Source organism: Symsagittifera roscoffensis, chromosome 10, assembly GCF_963678635.1.
Source record: "Symsagittifera roscoffensis chromosome 10, txSymRosc1.1, whole genome shotgun sequence".
In the NCBI taxonomy this organism is placed as follows: Eukaryota; Metazoa; Xenacoelomorpha; order Acoela; family Convolutidae; genus Symsagittifera; species Symsagittifera roscoffensis.
The window spans coordinates 23,274,675-23,293,327 of NC_087071.1; the positions used below are offsets into that span (position 1 = coordinate 23,274,675).

General features: G+C 34.2%; 2 protein-coding genes across 2 annotated transcripts; one reads left to right on the forward strand and one right to left on the reverse strand.

The window, feature by feature from the left end:
* The first annotated feature begins 486 nt into the window (after positions 1 to 486).
* LOC134855354 (cilia- and flagella-associated protein 107-like) lies at positions 487 to 3,865 on the forward strand. Its single transcript, XM_063871852.1, has 3 exons — positions 487 to 913; positions 2,588 to 2,745; positions 3,460 to 3,865. The coding sequence occupies exons 1-3, from the start codon at positions 739 to 741 to the stop codon at positions 3,778 to 3,780; spliced, it is 654 nt and encodes a 217-aa protein (XP_063727922.1). The 5' UTR covers positions 487 to 738; the 3' UTR covers positions 3,781 to 3,865.
* Positions 3,866 to 6,674: 2,809 nt separating this feature from the next.
* LOC134855586 (uncharacterized) lies at positions 6,675 to 18,172 on the reverse strand. Its single transcript, XM_063872123.1, has 4 exons — positions 17,796 to 18,172; positions 7,966 to 8,121; positions 7,492 to 7,609; positions 6,675 to 6,803 (listed from the first exon to the last, which is right to left on the reverse strand). Exons 1-4 carry the CDS (start codon positions 17,963 to 17,965, stop codon positions 6,678 to 6,680), a joined length of 570 nt encoding a protein of 189 aa, XP_063728193.1. The 5' UTR covers positions 17,966 to 18,172; the 3' UTR covers positions 6,675 to 6,677.
* Positions 18,173 to 18,653: the final 481 nt, after the last annotated feature.

The window sequence follows — 18,653 nt, forward strand, 5'->3', positions numbered from 1 at the left end:
CATATTTATAAATATTCGCGGCTCTTTTTTCTTTTCCCCCACCTCACATAAGCATCAATTTTATGGTGTAACTAATGGGGATTTTACCAAATTAAACATGAAGGCCAAATATGTTTGTCATGGCCTAATAAGTTCGCAAGTCAATTTTCGTAACATTCGAATAACGTGAACAAAATTTCTCTTGTAAAATTTTGCTGGTGGTGGGAAAAGGAAAAAGAGCCCTGAATTTTATTCAGAAATTCAAAACGTCCGATTTGTTTTATATAATCTATAACACGAAAATTCAAAAATTCGAAATACGGTCTAAAGCCAAACGTAGCCAAAAAATATCTTATGGCAAAATAAATGGAGTCAAAAACGTAAACTTGCCCCGCATCTTCAAAAAGTATGAACAAGGGAACGATAAACACACAATCATGAATAAACCATTTTTGCCTTAATACATTCATTATTTATATCTTTGTTTATTTCTATCTTTTTTGCACGTGTTTTCTCTTCAATTTTAGATTAGCTTTCAAATCAATCTAACCAAAACCAAACATAATATTCTATCTAGCTTTACCAACATACGCGAAGGCAGATCGGTTTTTGTTAGTTGATAACGCGTGAAACGTTATATAATAGCTCTGGTTACGTACAATTTATATAATTATACGTAAGTTTTGGTTATTTTTTCCCAGTTTTTTTTATTATTTTTGCTTTAAAAAGTCAACAAAGTAGTCAGGATTTCCTGTAATAATGGGGGACCCAGTGGGGAATGCTTCGTTTGCAGCTGGAATGCCAGCGTGGGATACTAAGCCCCGTTATGTGCCGGGAGTGCTGGTGGGGAACTGGTACGAAGAGCGGAGGAGATACTCGAAGGATGCGATGAAACACAACAGCTCTTACAGGACGGATTACAATCCCTATTCAGGTAGATTAGGATATGTAGATTGTTCGGATATCTTAACCTAAATCATTATAAGGCTTTTTTTCCTCCCGACACTCCAACCTGAAAAACTTCTACAAGAACAATTTTCATTCACATTGTTTGGTTGTTCTATTGTTCTATTTTTTCTGCCTTTGTTTAAAAATGTCTAGGAAACTTCTCGAAACTTTGTTTTTTTAAACCAAATGACAGCAATTGTTAACTTAAAACCTTTATTTCCGGAAACAAATGGCAAACAAATGCAAAAATTTTCTATTACAATTGTTTGTCATTTTTTTCCGGAAATAAAAGTCTTAAGTTAACTATTGGGCTCTTTTCCAGTTTCTCATCCCCTCGTAAAATTGCAAGATTAAGCTGATCAAAAATTGTTCACACGCCATTTGAATCCAAGAAAATGTTGTACGAATTTGTTCAACTGTTCACGCTGACACGTTTTGCTTATAACAAGAAAAGTAATTTTAAATAGACTGTCATATATCCAATTTCAGAAAAGGTCAAAGAGGGGAACTTGAAAAGAGCCAACTATTGCTGTCAATTTGGAAAAAAAAAGTTTTGGAGACATTGTTGCCATTTTGTTGCAATTGTTTGCCATTATTGGCAAATAATTGCAACAAAATGATAAACAATTGCAACAAAAAGACAAATAATTGACTCATCGGTCGGATCTTCTCCACTTGTAAGTCTCTTTGAACGTTAGCATAATTTAATACATGATGATCAAACTAATAATTGTCAACAGAAGTGTTTTTCGTACCTTAAATCGTTACATCACACATAAAACAAGAAAAAATTGAAAATATGAAAGGTGGGGGAGTGTGGAAAAGAGCAGACTCTTGGTTATCAGGGCAAAATCTTGAACGTTCCGAATGCTTTTTAAGATTTGTGGAGTTGAGTGTGTTTAGAAATATTTCGAAATTGGAAGTCGTTATTAGTATCAAGTTTTTAGCAATATCAGTGACCTTGAGCAAATAAATTGGTCAAAAATGATAGTATAATTTTCACTAGATTTCCCTTAATTTCTATGTGCTCCAATGATTAAAAATATAGTTTCGGGCGTCAAAATGAAGTAGGTTGGTTACCTTCAATCAGATTCGGGCTCTTTTCCAGTTCCCCCCCTTTCAAACTCAATTCTGAAAAGTCTATTTAACGTTGTCACAATGCAATGAAATTTGGCGTGGTGAACAAATCGACAATTCTGAACAGATTTGTTCTTCATACTTTACAGCGTAACTTCACGCATTTAGCCGTAATAACACGTAAAACAAATATAAAACTCGTTATTTTGAAAGGGGGGGAACTGGAAAAGAGCCCAGATTCGTTGTCAACAATCTTAAATTTTCCAAACTGTCCCTAAAAACGCTTTTTTCTAAATTTTCGAAAAAAGTTCGACAAAATTTTCGATTTTTTTTCTGAAAATCCCTGCCTTCGAGAAAATTCTAGATTCGCTTCTGAGCTGATGTGTCTTATAATTCCGTTTTTTGATAAGATCGCCTGCAAAAACCACATTTTTCAAATTGGTTCAATAACTGTAGTTCGGCAATAACTATATATCATGCCGTATGCGTCTTGCACGCAAATTGCCGTAAGCATGTTTTTGAGACATTTCAATGTTGTAAATTAACGAACAGCTATAAATAGTGCCTGATTAATATGTTACAGGTGCGTCGCCGGACCATTTGGTGAGACGAGGGGCGGTGCACAAGGGGGACGGAATGGGCAAACAGCACTTGTTCGGACACCATGGTAAGAAGTACTCGAACAACCTCATCACCTGGTACGACCAAGAGTACAACGGCAGAGGACGACCCAAATCACAGGTGACTAGAATTTAATTTGAACCAGGAAAACAGGTAAAATAATGTATATTTTATATCTTAAAGCAATTATGTAATTTGATACAAGTTTAAAATGGTCGATTTATTTTCATGTTATAGATCTAGGCTCTCACTAGGCTCTCACACGTCTCCCCGCCGGCGAATTTTTACAAGTTAAATTTTCGTTAAAATTGGATGTTATGTAAAATCGTAAACTGGCTGAGGAAAAAGTCGAAGTCTATGGCCAATCTTTGACCTTGAAGCAATTTTAAAGCACTATAATACTTTTAAAAACGCTACGGGTCTCTTATCGTTTCGAGTTAACTCGAGTTTTAAACGAGTTTTAAACGTTAACGTTCACATCGTCTATTTATAATGAAAGAATAAAAATATTGGAACAAAAAAGCTGCTTTATTCGATTTTTATGTAATAACTTCTTCAAAAACCGCTTCTTATACCATTTTTTTTGTGACGAGAAAGGGAGTATAGAAGAGAAGTAAGAAAAACCATTTTACAACTCTGAAAAATTGACTCGACCGACAAAAATAGATTTTGTTCGTGAAACATTAATATTACAAAAACTACATGATAAATTTCGAAATCAGTTGATATTGGCGGAAGTTCCAATCGTTGAAAAACACAGATGAGGGAGCTGCAGTAAAAAGAGAGAGCAAAACATTTTTAAAATTTTGAAAAGAGATTTCTATTTGTTCACAGGGTCTACCCGAAGCACGCGAGTGGAAAGTGGGAACCCAGATGGCGTGGGTTCCAGAGAAGTCGGACTTCCCCATCTTTGGGGAGCCGACTAACTGGGGTCTGGCTCAAAGCAAAATAGCAGACTGGCACAAGGAGAACTGCAAAAGCGCAACTCAAACAGGCCAGACAGATTTCACGACAACTCACAAGTATTTTTACGGAAAGGTTCCCGAGCAAACGAGAGTGGATAGATTCTACATTGGAAGGTCGTTGAACAAACAGAAATCAACTGTTTTGCCGATTACGGAAAGAACAGTGAACGCAATGGCGACAGCAGCTTGATGCAAGAAACAAACTTTAAAAAATGTCCGAAATCAATTAACAGTTGTTCAATGATCTGTAATGCTAGTAAATATTTCATAATGAACGTTTCCAAGAGTTCGTTGATAAAAGCAGATTGATGCTATCAGTTTGTTAGATAGACACGGCGTTGAGGATTTCCACATCTGAATCTGAGTTCAAAGAGTTTAAAATCAGACGCAGGTATAAATTACACATCGAGTAAGAAAAACCACTGCTTCAGGGTACTACACGTGCTAATTTTGCCTATCTAGTTCAATCTCAAGTTCGATTCCTTTTTAATGCGAAAGTATTTGGAAAATCTTAATTAGGTTGTAAAATCAGCTCAAAGAAATCTCGATTATCACCTAACTATAATCTCTTGAAGCCAGCAAAAAAAAACTGGAAACTCAACTAAAGTTATTTTCACGTTTTTTTATTGGCCCATTAAAAAATTTTCATGGGCAGTTTTCTAGCATTTAGTTGATTTAACACAAAAAAATAACTAACCGTTTTCTGTATACATGATAGTTGTACGACGCAATAACTCAGCCTATGACCGTGTTGAGCCCGAAACTTCTTTTTCAGGAGCATTTGGTGAAAAAAAAAAGTTCGTTTAATTGAACTTAAATTGTACAGGCAGAATTTCATTGAACTTTTTGAATCATTGCGAAACTACGTATCGTTGCAAGCTTGCCATTCCATTTCAACCAAGTTCAACTTATTGCAATATCGTGTATGACTCAGTGTTTGCTGCCTAAACAAAATTAGGCATCAAAATTGAGATACAATTACTGAGTGACGACCCGTGATTTTGCATTCGTTTCAAGCATTTTTTTTTAAATTTTTCTTTCTGGTATTCGTTCCGACTTTCGTAAAGAAAGTAACGGAATATCTGTGCTCGGGTGGGTTTTGCTGTTTTCAGACAAATTTCGATTTTTTTATCATTCAAAAACTATTTTTTGTCTTGAGCTTAAATTTGAAAAGATATTTCACCTTTGATTACTTTTCGTTAAGTTATTAGGGTTTAAAGATTGCCATTCTGGCCAATTTGGGACAGTTAACGCGCGATATACTTTGCTCTACTAACGCGTCAGCGGAGAATTATTCCGACTTAGAAATCGTTCCAAATGTGTTCAGGAAAGCCAATATTCTAACTCTGATTTTTTAATAGGAGCAAAATCTTTCTCTTAGAACTTAAAATGGTGTGTGGGGGGATGTTTTTACAAAAAATCTCAATTTCTTTTTTTTCAAAAATTTAATTTTATTGCATTTATTTTTTCATGTTATTACTGCTCCAAAGACTTTAAAAGAAGTCGGAACATTCAGGGCTTCGCCCTGATACGAGCAGCCTTGTTTGTATTTTGCTTATCGTTGTTCAAGCTGTAAATATTGACTCGCGCACACTTTTTCACCAAATCCTCGCAAACTACGTACTAAACCAATCACCACATTTGTTTTTTTTTTCATAGCCAATATTTTCTAAAGGCCTATAAAATAGAACAAGAACGCTTGTATCAGGGCGGAGCCCTGAATGTTACCACTACCTTTTAAAATTTATGGAGGAGTAATAACATTTATAAAATTAATCGTAAAGAAAAAAAATTTTAAAATTTGAAAATTTTTATCGAATCATCCCCCACACGCTATATAAAAAGAAAAGCATAGATTTCTCTCCTTGTCACAAATTAGTTATGGCAAATAAGCCTCTTTCAACCAATTTGGATCGATTTCTAAGACGGATTAAATCTTCGCTTACGTATTAATAGCACAAATTATATATCACACGTTAATTATCCTAAATTGGTCAAAATGGCAATCTTTAAACCCCCAAAAATTTACAAAAAATAATCACTGGTAAACTATCTTTTCAAATCTAAGCTCAAGACACAAGACAACAATACCTTTTGAATGATATAAAAAAACTTGTCAAAAATGGCTATTTAAAAATTCGAAGCTTGTCTGAAGAAAAAAAACCACCCCGAGCACAAATATTCCGTAAACTTTGTTAATATTTTTCGTAAAGTTATGGGGGCTTAAAGATTATCATTTTGACCATTTTTGGACAACTAATGCTATTAATGCGTCAGCGGAGGTTTAATCCGTCTCGGCAATCGATCCAAATTGGTTGACAGATGCTTATTTGCCATAATTGATTTGTGACAAGGAGAGAAATCTATCATTTGGGGGATTGATTTTCAAAAAAACTTTCAATTTTTATTTTTTTTTCTTTTTATTTTATTACATTTATTTTTTTCATGTTATTTTTTGCTGCATAGACCGTATGAGGCAGTCGGAACATTCAGGGCTTCGCCCTGATACGAGCAGTCTTGTAATTGATTCGTTAATAGGAGCAAAATCTATCACTTTGTACTTAATGTGGCGTGTGGGGGGGATGTTTTCACAAAAAAATCAATTTTTTTTTTCAATTTTAATTTTTGTTACATTTAAATTTTTCATGTTCTTGCTGCTCCTCAGACTTTAAATGGCAGTCGGGCAGGCAAAATATTGAAAAAAAAAAACAGGCCAAAAAGGTGTTTTTAGGCAGTTTTTGGAAACTTTTGACCAAAAAATTGCGTTTTTTCGGAGCGCGCTCCCCCCTCAAAATTAGTATATGTTGGCGCCAAAGGCTCTCTTAGAAAAATTTTAGGGTCGTCACCAAAGTAATACAAAGGGGGCTCTTTGAGTCGGCAGGGGGTCGAATCCCTGAGGGGGGATAGGGGCGTCCGAAACCCCCCCTAAATCCGCCCCTGAATTGTATGATAAATGTTTTTCGTGTATGGAGGTCATAACAAGAGCGCAAAACAGCGAGATTGTTGTTCGACTGAACTCATTCACTTTAATTGATGCATAGTATTCAACGAATGACATACTATAATAATCTTTTTACAAGGAATGTTTTAGAACACTGAATGTCTCTTCGGACTCGCTCTCTGACTCATAGGGACAGTAGCAGTGGTCACTTTAGAAGATCTTCTGTTACCCGCTTGACCCTTTGACGAGCCCCGTCTGGCAGTCGGAGAGACCTAAGATCAACGAAAACGAAAAGACAGTACAGTACAAGGCTTGTTCTTGAAGCTTTTGAGAATGTTATTCACAAAAACAAATTGGCGTTACATGTCTGATAAGTGAGTCTAAACAAATTATTACCAAACCTGTGTTATCCAATTTTTTAATGGTTACCTCTATTAAAAAGAGACCCAGATTCAATTTTGCACCGATTTGACATTTTTGTTGAGATAATCATACCTTAATGAATGCCCTTAAAATGGATGCCCTTTAACAAGTTGAAGAGCCAGAATTAATTGAAAAGAGCCATCTGTCAATTTTCAGCAACTTTAGCATGCAAGTTTAAGCTTCTGTGAGCTTGAGACATACCTTCTGTTTGAGAAGTTAGCTTTTGCATTCAAAAGTTGTCTGAAATAGGTTATTTGCTATTTTTATATTTTTATCTGATCCAACTTCTTGCCTTTTTTATACCACAGCCTGGCCAAATTCGGTGGAAATAGTGAAACCACTTGAAAACTCCAGACGCAAAAAAACGGCCTTGAGTCGCTAAAAGAGCTCACTCAACAAAATAACTCAGCCATGGATGTGGAAAAAATTAGAAACCGACTGTTTTTTGACAGGCTGGATAGTCTTTCATTGATCCTCTGCGAATCGCAGAAATCTCAATTTCTAATTAATTTATTACTAAAATGTGAGTTTAGTTACTTTAGGTGGAACTGGACTGCTGGTTTCCCGAATTTGAGGCTTGGGGCTGGATTTGCCGCCTTCTGAGTGGAATTGAAAATGAGGGAAGATTTTTTCCACTGGCTCCGATAGGCATAACCTATAAGAAAAACCACAACATTTAACTTTAGTCAGAAAAGATTCTGTTTTTTATGGAAAATGGGAAAAAGTGAAAAGTATGAGGCAAAAATTAAATGATTAAAAAAATTTTTTCTCTTAGCTACGAAATAAAGCTATACAAAAATACCACATTTTAAGAAAAAGGAAAAAAAAACATTTATTAAAAGAAGCATTAATTGACTTGAAAGAACTTTTCTCTGGGCAACGAAATAAGCATTGAAAATAATTAAATGATTGTGGTTTGCGGACTTAGCAGTTATATATGTATACTAAAAACTTTATAAAGCTCTCCATTTAGATTTATGTTTCCAATTATTTAAAAATATGTTGAAAAACCTTATCGAGTGATTATTTTCTTTGTACACATTCGGGCTCGGCTCTGGACTTTTGAGTCCTGATCTGGACCCTGTCGACTCTTCCCTGGGACTGCACACAATCGGAATGTAGGTTGCTCCTCTTTCTAGAAGCTGAACACTTCTGTCGTACAATTTTCTAAAACACGATTTGATTGTTTGTTTTCAGCCTGTTCCTTTTGTTTTATCAAAAAATTGTCTGTAGTAATTAATTTTAGAGCAAAGTTAAGTTTCTGATGTTTAAAAACAGCAGCTCGAAAACTCAAGTTATTGTTTTGAACAGATTTTTGGATATCCACTGTCTCGGAAAAACCATTGTTCAGTTTTTTTGCTTCTACAAGTCAATTTTTTTAGGCTTTCAAAGTCGCTCAAATATAAAGCCCCCGACGACGGCAGAAAGTGTTTAGTTCAGTCATATCTTCAAAGTAGTGGGCAAAGTCTAAAACTATCTGAAGACTAAGTCGCAATAATAGTGTGAAAGTTAGTCTGAAAATAGCCACAAACAAAGACAAGACAGTTTGGTTGCTGACGTGGAAGCTAAGCATGACCTCAAACAACCATCCGATAAATTATCTATTGAAGATAAGGTTATTGCTAACTTTTGCGGTGACATCACAAGGAGTAAGCCTAAAAATTAAGATAAAGAAAAGAAAACACAATAAAAATTGTTCTTTAGCTTTTTATACGTTAATTGCTAAGTTCTGAGTAGTGACATCAAAAGGAGTAAGCCTAAAAATTAAGGAGATAAAGAAAAGAAAACACAATAAAAATCGTTCTATAGCTTTTTATACGTTAATTGCTAAGTTCTGAGTAGTGACATCAAAAGGAGTAAGCCTAAAAATTAAGGAGATAAAGAAAAGAAAACACAATAAAAATCGTTCTATAGCTTTTTATACGTTAATTGCTAAGTTCTGAGTAGTGACATCACAATGAGTAAGCCTAAAAGTTCAGAAGATAGACAAAAAAGAACTGACAAAAAAAACTTTTATAGCTTTTTATAGGTTGTTAAGGTTTGAGAATATTTTATCACAACGAGGAAGCCTAAAAGTTCAGAAGATAATGAAAAAGAACTAAATAAAAAAAAATTTCATAACTTTTTATAGGTTGCTAAGTTTTTAGAACATGACGCATTAATAGGAGTAAGCTTAAAAGTTCAGAACATAAAGTGAAAAGAACAAAAAAGCTTTGAAACCTTATGAGACGCAATCTTTTGTTATGTTGGAACACGTACTGCTTACCCGCACCGAGCGCCCATGGATTAAAATCGATTATATTGTAACTATAAAATTGCAAATCAATCGATTATGATTTATTAAAACAGGATTAAAATCCTTGTACTTCTTATGTCAATATAATCCATTATAAACTATTATAATCTATTATGATCCATTTAAAATGAACTATAATCCTCAGATTTTTCATATCAATATAGTCCATTATAATCGATTATATTCGATTTCAATGGATTTTTTAGAGAGGTTAAACATGAAATGAAATTTAAAACTTTTTTCAAGGTTATCTCAATTTCCTGTGCAGAGAAACTGCTACGTTTTACGTTTCATAAAATGTTACATTTCACATTAAAATTTACATATTTTTCTGGGGGGTGGGGGGTGTTTATTGGTAGACTTTGGGGGAGGGGTTAACGATTGACCCCCCCCCCCCCCCCGTTTACCCCCCTTTCTTTAGGGGCTGGTAAAAAAAACTTGAGGGGGTGACGTTGAGACATGGCATTTAGTAAAAGACATGGCATACTTTTTGTAAATTCCCTGCAAACATAAACAAATTTAGTTCTAAAATTAAAATGCATTATAATCAGTTATAATAGATTACAATGAGTTGTTGTTTTTTTAAAAAAAGATCAATTGTAATGGATTATTTTGGCAAAAGTAATCAGTTTCAGTGCCAAAAACAATGGATTATAATCGATTGTAGGGGATAATAATGGAATTTTGTTTTTTATAAAACAATCGATTAAGAATGGCAATATAATCGATTTCGTGGTCTGAGTTTTTCATCTGTAATGGGTTATAATGGATCATTGTTGTCTCGGGAATCCATTAAAATTGATTAGAACCCATCGACGCTCGATGCGCGTTTTCATCGAGCAAGCTTCATGGGACGCAATCTTTTCTTAATTATGAAGCAAACAAGTTCCAGTTGTGCTAAACTGTACTGCGATCAAAACTAACTTGCCTGTCGATAATAATCCATATTTTTTATAACAATAAAGCTATCTCCAGCACAAAAATTTAGCGTGTGATCAGGATAACACTTCCTAACAAGCGACATTTTTCCGAAAGGCATTGGCAAGTAGAACACGCTCCCGGATTGACCAAAACGTCTTATCATACAATTTCTATGAAATTTCTATGACAAGCATTTTTTCATAAATGAAAATTAAATGACAAGTTTTTTCTATAACTCAAAAAAAAAGCTTTTTTCGATTAATTTAAATTCTGCAAAATTTGGGTTGTGCTCGTAACCAAACACAAGTGACAAAAATCTTGGTGTACTCAAAGCATCAAAGATTGGGCGGTCTTGCATTTACGGCCTGAATTGTCTTAAAGCTGTCCTTCACAATAAATATAACGAAAGTAACAAAGTTTTAAATTTTGGCAAAGTTTTCCAACGATGACTTTTTTTAATTTGTTTTTTTTTAACATCAGGCAAAGATTAAGGCATAAATAAACATGCCATACAAAAGAAATAGTAGTTTTCTGCGTTTTTGAAAATAATTGAGGGTAAAGGAAAAAAGTGCATGTCAACATTGGTGTATCCAAGACTAGGTTATGCACACAAAAAATTAAATTTTGCATGCAAATTTTTTTTCGAAAATGATTGTTTCAGTACAAAATTCGATTTGCGGTTGAAAAAAAAACAATTTTGGGGCAAATTAAAGGTCACTTGGAAAAACGTTTGTGTCGCCATCAAACGATATTAGTCATACAATTTCCATAAAGGGAAATTGTATATTAAGCATTTTTTTCAGAAACAAAAAAAGAACCCGATTTTTTTATCACCAGACTGGTTTATTAGAATGAAACAGCCTCAGAAATTACTTTTTATATTATTTCAACTGTTTTCCAAAAAGTTCAAATTGTATGACAAGCGTTTTTCCATACGCTTGATGTATGGAATTGTATGAAAATCATTTTCGGTTTATGGAGGTCAACCCGGGCTTGCTCTGCTGCGCTTACATCCGGCACGAGGGGGTTACTGCGCGTAGATCAGTGTTCCATGCTTTATCTATTGTTACGCATTGTCGCCTGTTTCGAATTTTCACCTCACTGTGTTCACACTTTTGGTCAAAAATCACGGTTTTGACATACAAAAATCTGTCAATCAAAGGCAGCCAAGGCCGTTTACTGAATTAATTCAAATAGATAATCAAAACCGAAAAAAAAAATTAAGAAGTTGGAACACTGTCAGATTTGTGTTCTATAAAGGAAACGACTTTGGTGGGAATCATACCTGCGCCAAACCAGCCGGAACCTGTTCTGTGCGTATAACTCTGTACGATCGGATATACTGTCCTTCTATTTCACTGCCTGTATAGTTCAAACTTAATGTGCAGTTACGTCATTATGTCCTTAAATGTGTCTTAATTTACTATTTGCTCAGCAACCCAAGTGACTAGCAATAGTCTAAATGCATGAAATTTAGATAAAATTGACAATATGTAACTCAGAAAAGGCAAGTCTTGCTGGCTGTGGTTACGTTTCCATCGGTCGCACGGTTCTCTGTGAGAATTTTTTTGATCGCGAACACTGTCAGATTTGTGTTCTATAAAGGAAACGACTTTGGTGGGAATCATACCTGCGCCAAACCAGCCGGAACCTGTTCTGTGCGTATAACTCTGTACGATCGGATATACTGTCCTTCTATTTCACTTAGTATCGCTAAAGAGTATCGCTTGTTATGCGCTACCGGCGAGACGGTAGGGTCTGGCCGGTAGCGCATAACTTTCTCTGGGTCTCTTTGGTCGCAAATAACCTTCTTTGGGTCTCGCCAGTCGCGGAAAAACATCCTCGATCTGGAAAACCTGCAAATCTCCTCGGACGAAAAAAAAACATCGGTCTGCAGTCTGCTTTTATAATAATAATAATCATAATAAACATAATAAGATTGAATTAAACTCACAAGACGGGGATTAGTTGCTCTTAGTCATTGATAACAAAGTTAGTAAAATAAAAATTAAACCATGAATCTGTATAAATCGATTATTTGAATTTTGTAGTTTGTCATTGAATAACAGGTTCAAATTCTTTCTAAAGATTACAAACTTTTGAAACGGTTTATAGACAGGCAAATTGTTTGATCTTGCGAGTGTGTTTGAAATTGCTGCGCCACGGTAAAAGAAAGTTTCACAAATTTTGCTTCGTGTTGTCATTGGAATTCTCAAAAAGTCTTCCGTTCTCAAAAGTCCGTTCGATTTGAACCAGGGCTAATTTCGGTTGTCCAAAATTTGTCCAAGACAATTTATCGGCAACTCGTTATTAAGAATGTTTCTCAGAAAAATCAAATCGTTGTTAAATATAATTGTCAACAGTTTGCTTTTATTCAAGCAAAAAACATAATCCTCATCCTTCAATTCATGCTGAACTTTTTTTATATGCTTTCAAGGGTTTTAGTCGCAAACTAAACAGGAGATGCATAAAATTTATTGACATTATGCAACTTTCACGAAGCGAAATCCGAACAGAGCTACTCAGTGAGCTTGGCGAAGATCCTTTGATGTAATTAATTTGCGTGTTTGCTTTTTAAGCCTTTCGGTGATGTGGCATAATCATGACATTTTTTAAAATTGCATCAAACACTGAGGTCTTTCTTCGTGTCTATAAAACTTATTTGTTTTCTATCATAAGATAAAAGATCGCTTAAAGAGTATCGCTTGTTTAGTTTTTGAATTCTAATTTGTTCAATTTTGTCAAAATTGAAGTCAATTCTGTTTTCTACTGCCCAGATTATTGCATTTGCTTATATCTGTTTGAATTGAAGAAATGTGAAACCAAGTTCTATTAACTTTTGTATCGTCAGCATATAAAATGAAGGGTTGTCAATAACTTCTGGCACATCGTCTAGTTTTTTCTTCGAGTGAACCTGTCATCTTGTTATAAAAAAACTTGTTCATATACTAGGGTGAGTGCAGGAAGTATTGAAATGGGCCTAAAACTTTCAATATTCAAACGAGAAGCTTTTTTGTGTAAAGGATTATTGTGTACTATTTTGCAGATATCTGGAAACTGTATAATACTGACTATGCAATTAAACCATTCAACAATATCAGTCAAAGAGAACTGTAAAACGGAAAATTCTATGTTAGGCGATATACAATCATCTGTATTTGTTCCTGATTTGCATTTACTCATTTCGTTGAGAATTTTGCATTGCGAAACGAAAATATCTGATCATTATATTCATGGAAAAATACTTTCGCTTGGAACATTCAAGGGTTTGTTGTTTATTTTGTGCACAGATGCACAAAACTTTGTCTAAGGCCTCACAGATTGCAAAAGCAGAGCATCAACTGATTTTTTTGTATGAATTTTTTGTGGGTATTTTTGCGTTTCCATTTATCGATCTGAGAAAATTGAAAGTCATTTTTAAATGGAAGTCTTTCAATGACTCAAACAAAAGGCATGAGTGTGATGACATCCAATAGGGGTCTTTAGAGCAAAGAACTGTTTTTTTCTGGATTTGTTAAAGGCTGGATGAAACAACCCACAGAACGTTTCAAGCATTCGTTTTGCATCGTTCGAGCCATGAGGTCGGTTGTTTAAGAATAACAAACGCAATGATTCGGATTTTGCTTTACGGATGCAAAAACGATTTAAATTTATCTGTTTAGTATCTATTTCAAATGCTATTTGACAGGAAAGCGCAGGTTGATCTGAGAAGCTTTGGTTGGGTTCGAAGTTAATCCATAAAAAGAATTGTCTGTTAATATTACGTCTCGCTGTAAAAAAAAATCTTTATTTGTCAGTAAACCAAGATTGAACTTCAAAATTGATTTCAAAATACTGAATTCAAGTTGGTCATCGCTTGATAAAGTATTCCAATCAACTGAACTTGAGTTCAGATTGCCACATAAAATCCAATGCGTTGTGATCAAGTTAGATTCTACCTTATGAACGTTGAGTTGTTTGCTCACTTCCCTCAAAATTTTTTTAGAATATAAGGACAGTCATGCCGTGGATTGTAAATCGCTGAAAATAGGACTCCTGCATGAGGTGCAGTTTTCCTATCAGAACGGTGAATTACTTCTTATGCAACCATGTTTCACTAAGCGCAACAATGTCTGTTGATGGATTCACAATTTATTTTCCAGCTTGATTTTCCGTCCAATTGTTAAAACTGATCTGCAATTTAGTGACAAAAGTTCTATGTCATTTAGAGGTCAAGAGGAAAAGTTCCTTTTATCAAGAATTCGATCACACTCAGATTGAAGCTCATTGTTACAGCCAATTTTGTAAGTGCCCAAAACAAGGCTTCAAGCCATTTGTTTAAATTCTGATTTTTCTTTTTGCATCGAAGAATTTAAATCGTATCTATATTGCAGAAATTTCGTTTCGTTCTGACGGTCAGCTTAATTTATAAATTTATCTTCAAATTCATATACGAATTCTATTTCTTTAGATTTCTCAAAGACAAAAATATAAGTTTATGATGCCTAGGAGATGAATATAGACAAAAGCAGATTGCAGTATGATGATTTTTTTTATAGAAAAACGTGACACCAATCTGGAATTGCCCAAAATTAGTCCCGCTTGTCTAATAATAAAGCTGCAACATCCGCTCCAGTTTGGTTCTATGTGATTGAGGAAATGTTCGCCGGAACATCGTCAGCACCGGATTTAGGAAGTAGGGTTGATTCCGTTCCAAAACCACAAAAATTCGTCCTACTGCCCACACAAAATATCCCTTTTTCTTTTTATTATTTTTATTTTCGGCTAATCAATTTTTTAGCTACTTGAAATTATCTTCAGTCCTAATACACTCAATTTTATCGAGCATAATCAATTATATCAAACTTTATGTCAGTCTCAAGAAGTTGTAAAAAATTGATTTGGCTTACAAATATTAAAATTCAGTGTTATCATTTAAAATCATAATATTATATTTTAATCAATTAAAATCGTTAATATTGGTTTTTTCGAGATGATATCTATAAATTTTACGGGCACCACTTAAAAATTATATAACTTGCCGGTAGTTTAGTTGCATTAATTGAAAACTTTCTCTTATCCAGGGTTGACTAAAAATGCTAATCATACACTTTTCATGGAATTCCATAAATACAACAAATTGCATGAAAGTCTTTAATTTCCCTATATTTAGAAGTTGTATGACTAGCATTTTTCCATAAGCCAAAAATTATAATTTTCTTACCTTTTGAATTCTCAAATTTTTTTGGTTGTGTTCGTAACCGAACGCAAGTGACAAACCGAACGCAACCTTGGTTACTTGAACGTAGAGTAATCAAAACCGTCTCGCATTAGAAATGCATTGGAAACCACCTGAAAGGTCTTAGATCTGTCTCACAAAAAAAATATAACAAACATTTTTTGGCTTTTTTGAGTTTTGGCAAAATTTCTCAAAGATGATCATTTTTTATATTTTTTTTTAATTTTCAGACATTGATCATGGCATACATAAACATGTCACACAGTAGAAAAAGAAGTCTTAAGCTTTAATGAAAAAAATATATAGCGAAAAGGAAAAAACCAATCTTAGTTTATCCAGGACTACGTTATGCACACAAAAACTTAATTTTGGATGCAATTTTTTTTTTCGAAAAAAATAGTTTTAGTACAAAATTCAATTTGCGGTTGAAAAACAAAACACAAAGAAATTTTTGGGGTAATTTCAAAGCTACGTCGAAAAAATTTTGTAGTCGCCATCAAAAATCTGCTAATCATACAATTTCCATATATAGAAATGGTAAAACTCGATGACATTTTTTTAGCGAATGTATGAAATTTGTATGATTAGTATTTTTCGTAGACTTAGTTTATGGAATTGTTTGAATAAATTTTTTGTCTATGGAGGTCAACCCGGGATTTTACATGAGGCAGAAGGAGGGAGAGATTCGGGATTTTGGGCGAAGGAGGGAGAGGGGCCCGGGTTGAGCTCACATTGAAAGTTAGCGGAAAAAATGAAAAAAAAACAGCGATCCCCATTGATGAATTATCGATGTTTATTGACACAATAGCAAACTTTATCGATTAATTATTGTTAACTTAGATTACTTTCAGCGATGAAACAGCGATGAAAAAACTAGCAAAATGAGCAAAACTAGTGCTCTAAGAGGGGTTCGATCACCTAACTTTCCGATGATCAATCATGTATGCTATCTTTGCGCTATGAAACCTTCAAGGAACTAAAATCAACTAAAACTCTCATTCGAAAGCTACTAGAATGAGTTAAAATTTCTTAACTTTTGGCAATGAATTTCTACGGAATCATTACTGAAATAGCTCTGAAAAATTGCAGGTTTATCTATGCAACAAATTCTGAATTGTACGTGATTCAGCGCTGGAAATTAGCGATCACTGGCATACTACACAAAAAGCTATAATTAACGGTGGGATTTGAACCCGGGGAGGGCGGCGTTAAAAATTTGGCGAATGAGGTTATTATGACTTTGAACAAGATCTATATTTTTAACCTTTTTGTCTTAGACCATTACTTCTCTATGCAAAAATGAGGCATCTTCGTTTAATTGGAACTATCTCTTTTTATCTTTTATGATTTCTGTCGTTTTTATACATAAGCAGTAGCGTGCCAAGGGGGGATTCGACCTGAACAAAATCAATTTTTTCTAAAGGCGTCTTTGGCGCCAACATGACTACTTTTGAGGGAGGAGCGCGCGCCGAAGAAACTCAATTTTTGGTCAAAATTACTGCGCACGCCACCGTGCTTATATATTGTTTTTCTATCATTATGAGTTCTGTGGATTGTTTATAAAACATAATTGAGAAAAATTCTCAACCATTTTTGGTTTTTCGGATTTTTGTTTTTGTAACATTATGATATCTGCTGATTGTTTATAAAAACATAAGCGAGGAAAAGTTCTCAAACGAATGTTTTTAAGAACCTAACTAGCTGCAAACAAGTTTTTACAGAATAAAATCATTTTTCATTGATTATTGTGGCAATATAGACATTGGAAATTTTAAAGTAATCGATCGACATACCCCAAACATCCCTTGTCTTGTTTGAATGCGTCATCTATTTGGAATTTTTAATTAGGAAAATGGTCTGAAAAGTACTGGTCTGAAAAATTTTTCATGCACACTAGTTTACTTCAGGAATTCAACCCCCAACCGACCCAAAGAGTCCCTTGGCATTTTTTAAGTAATCCATTTTCGGCCGACCCCATCTTTTTTCCAAAGGCGCCTTTGATGCCAATATATACTTTTTTAAGGGGAAGCTCAAGTAAGAAAAAACGAGACTTTTTTAGTTGTCAAATTCATCCATAAAGTGCCCAAAAATGGCTTTTTTGACCTAATTCTTTTCTAAAAATTTGCCTGCGGCGCAAACATATTTGTCAAATATGGTCCTTATGGTGTTCTGGGACAGCTGGAAACTCAATTTGGCCAACCTAAAAAAAAGTGATAATTCGTCCCTATCCTCGAGAAAATAATCCTAGATCCGCCCCCTGTGTCTGTTTGAAAGCTTATTTCAAGGTTTTTGAAATTTGGATTTCTAAGGTTTTTACACAATTTATAGCAGAGCGGCCATCAAAAGGTTCCAAAGTCAGCCAAAATGGTTGTCCTAGAAACAACAAAAACTACATGTAAATCTAACTTTTTTAAGTTTTGTGTGCTTCCGAAGGAGTCGACCAAATCTAGTTCTTCTTCAACTCTCAAACTCGTGCAGTTTTCGCGGATGTATTGAAGTAAATTGATACAAATGCAGTCAGTATTGCAAATTAATGTCTGGTTACTACCGTAACGAATTTGAACATAGGAGGACATTTTTAGTTGAATAATTCTTGAATAGCATCAGCAAACACTTTTAGTTTTAGGAAAATTAGAAAGTTTTTTCAACTACTGATCAGTAACTTTATAAATAAAGCAACCCTGTGCTTCAATTACCTTACCACACCCAGAGAAAACAGAACTAAGCGCACAAAGTAATGTCAGAACAAAAATGAACATTTAATGACATCAATTTCGAATAGAAATAAATAAAATATTCACGATAAAATAAAATGACAATTGCACGATAAAAAAATTTCCCGTTAAACAACAAAAACTGCAATGATCAATAATTTATTTTGTACCATGTGCTGGAAAAAATTGGGATAGTATTTGAAAATGTATATTTTCCCACGAATAATCACGTTCTAATTAATATTTAACTTCACGTCGTTTTTGGACTCTGTACGCTGTCCTAATATAATTATGTCTTTCTGAATACTGACCGTTCACTTTTTAAGCATTATGCATATTTTCAAGTGTGGTGATGAAATGCGATAATTTCTTTTAATTGGCTTGAATTGAGTGGCAATTGATAAAAACCAAGCCTTTTTTTCTGTTTCAATAATTTATCATTTATCTTCACGTCTGCTGAGAATTTAAAATAATACAAAGCCTACAAAAAAAAACAGTAGTTGGTTGAAAAATTGACAAAAATGTTCCGCATATCCTTCGAAAGTCGAAA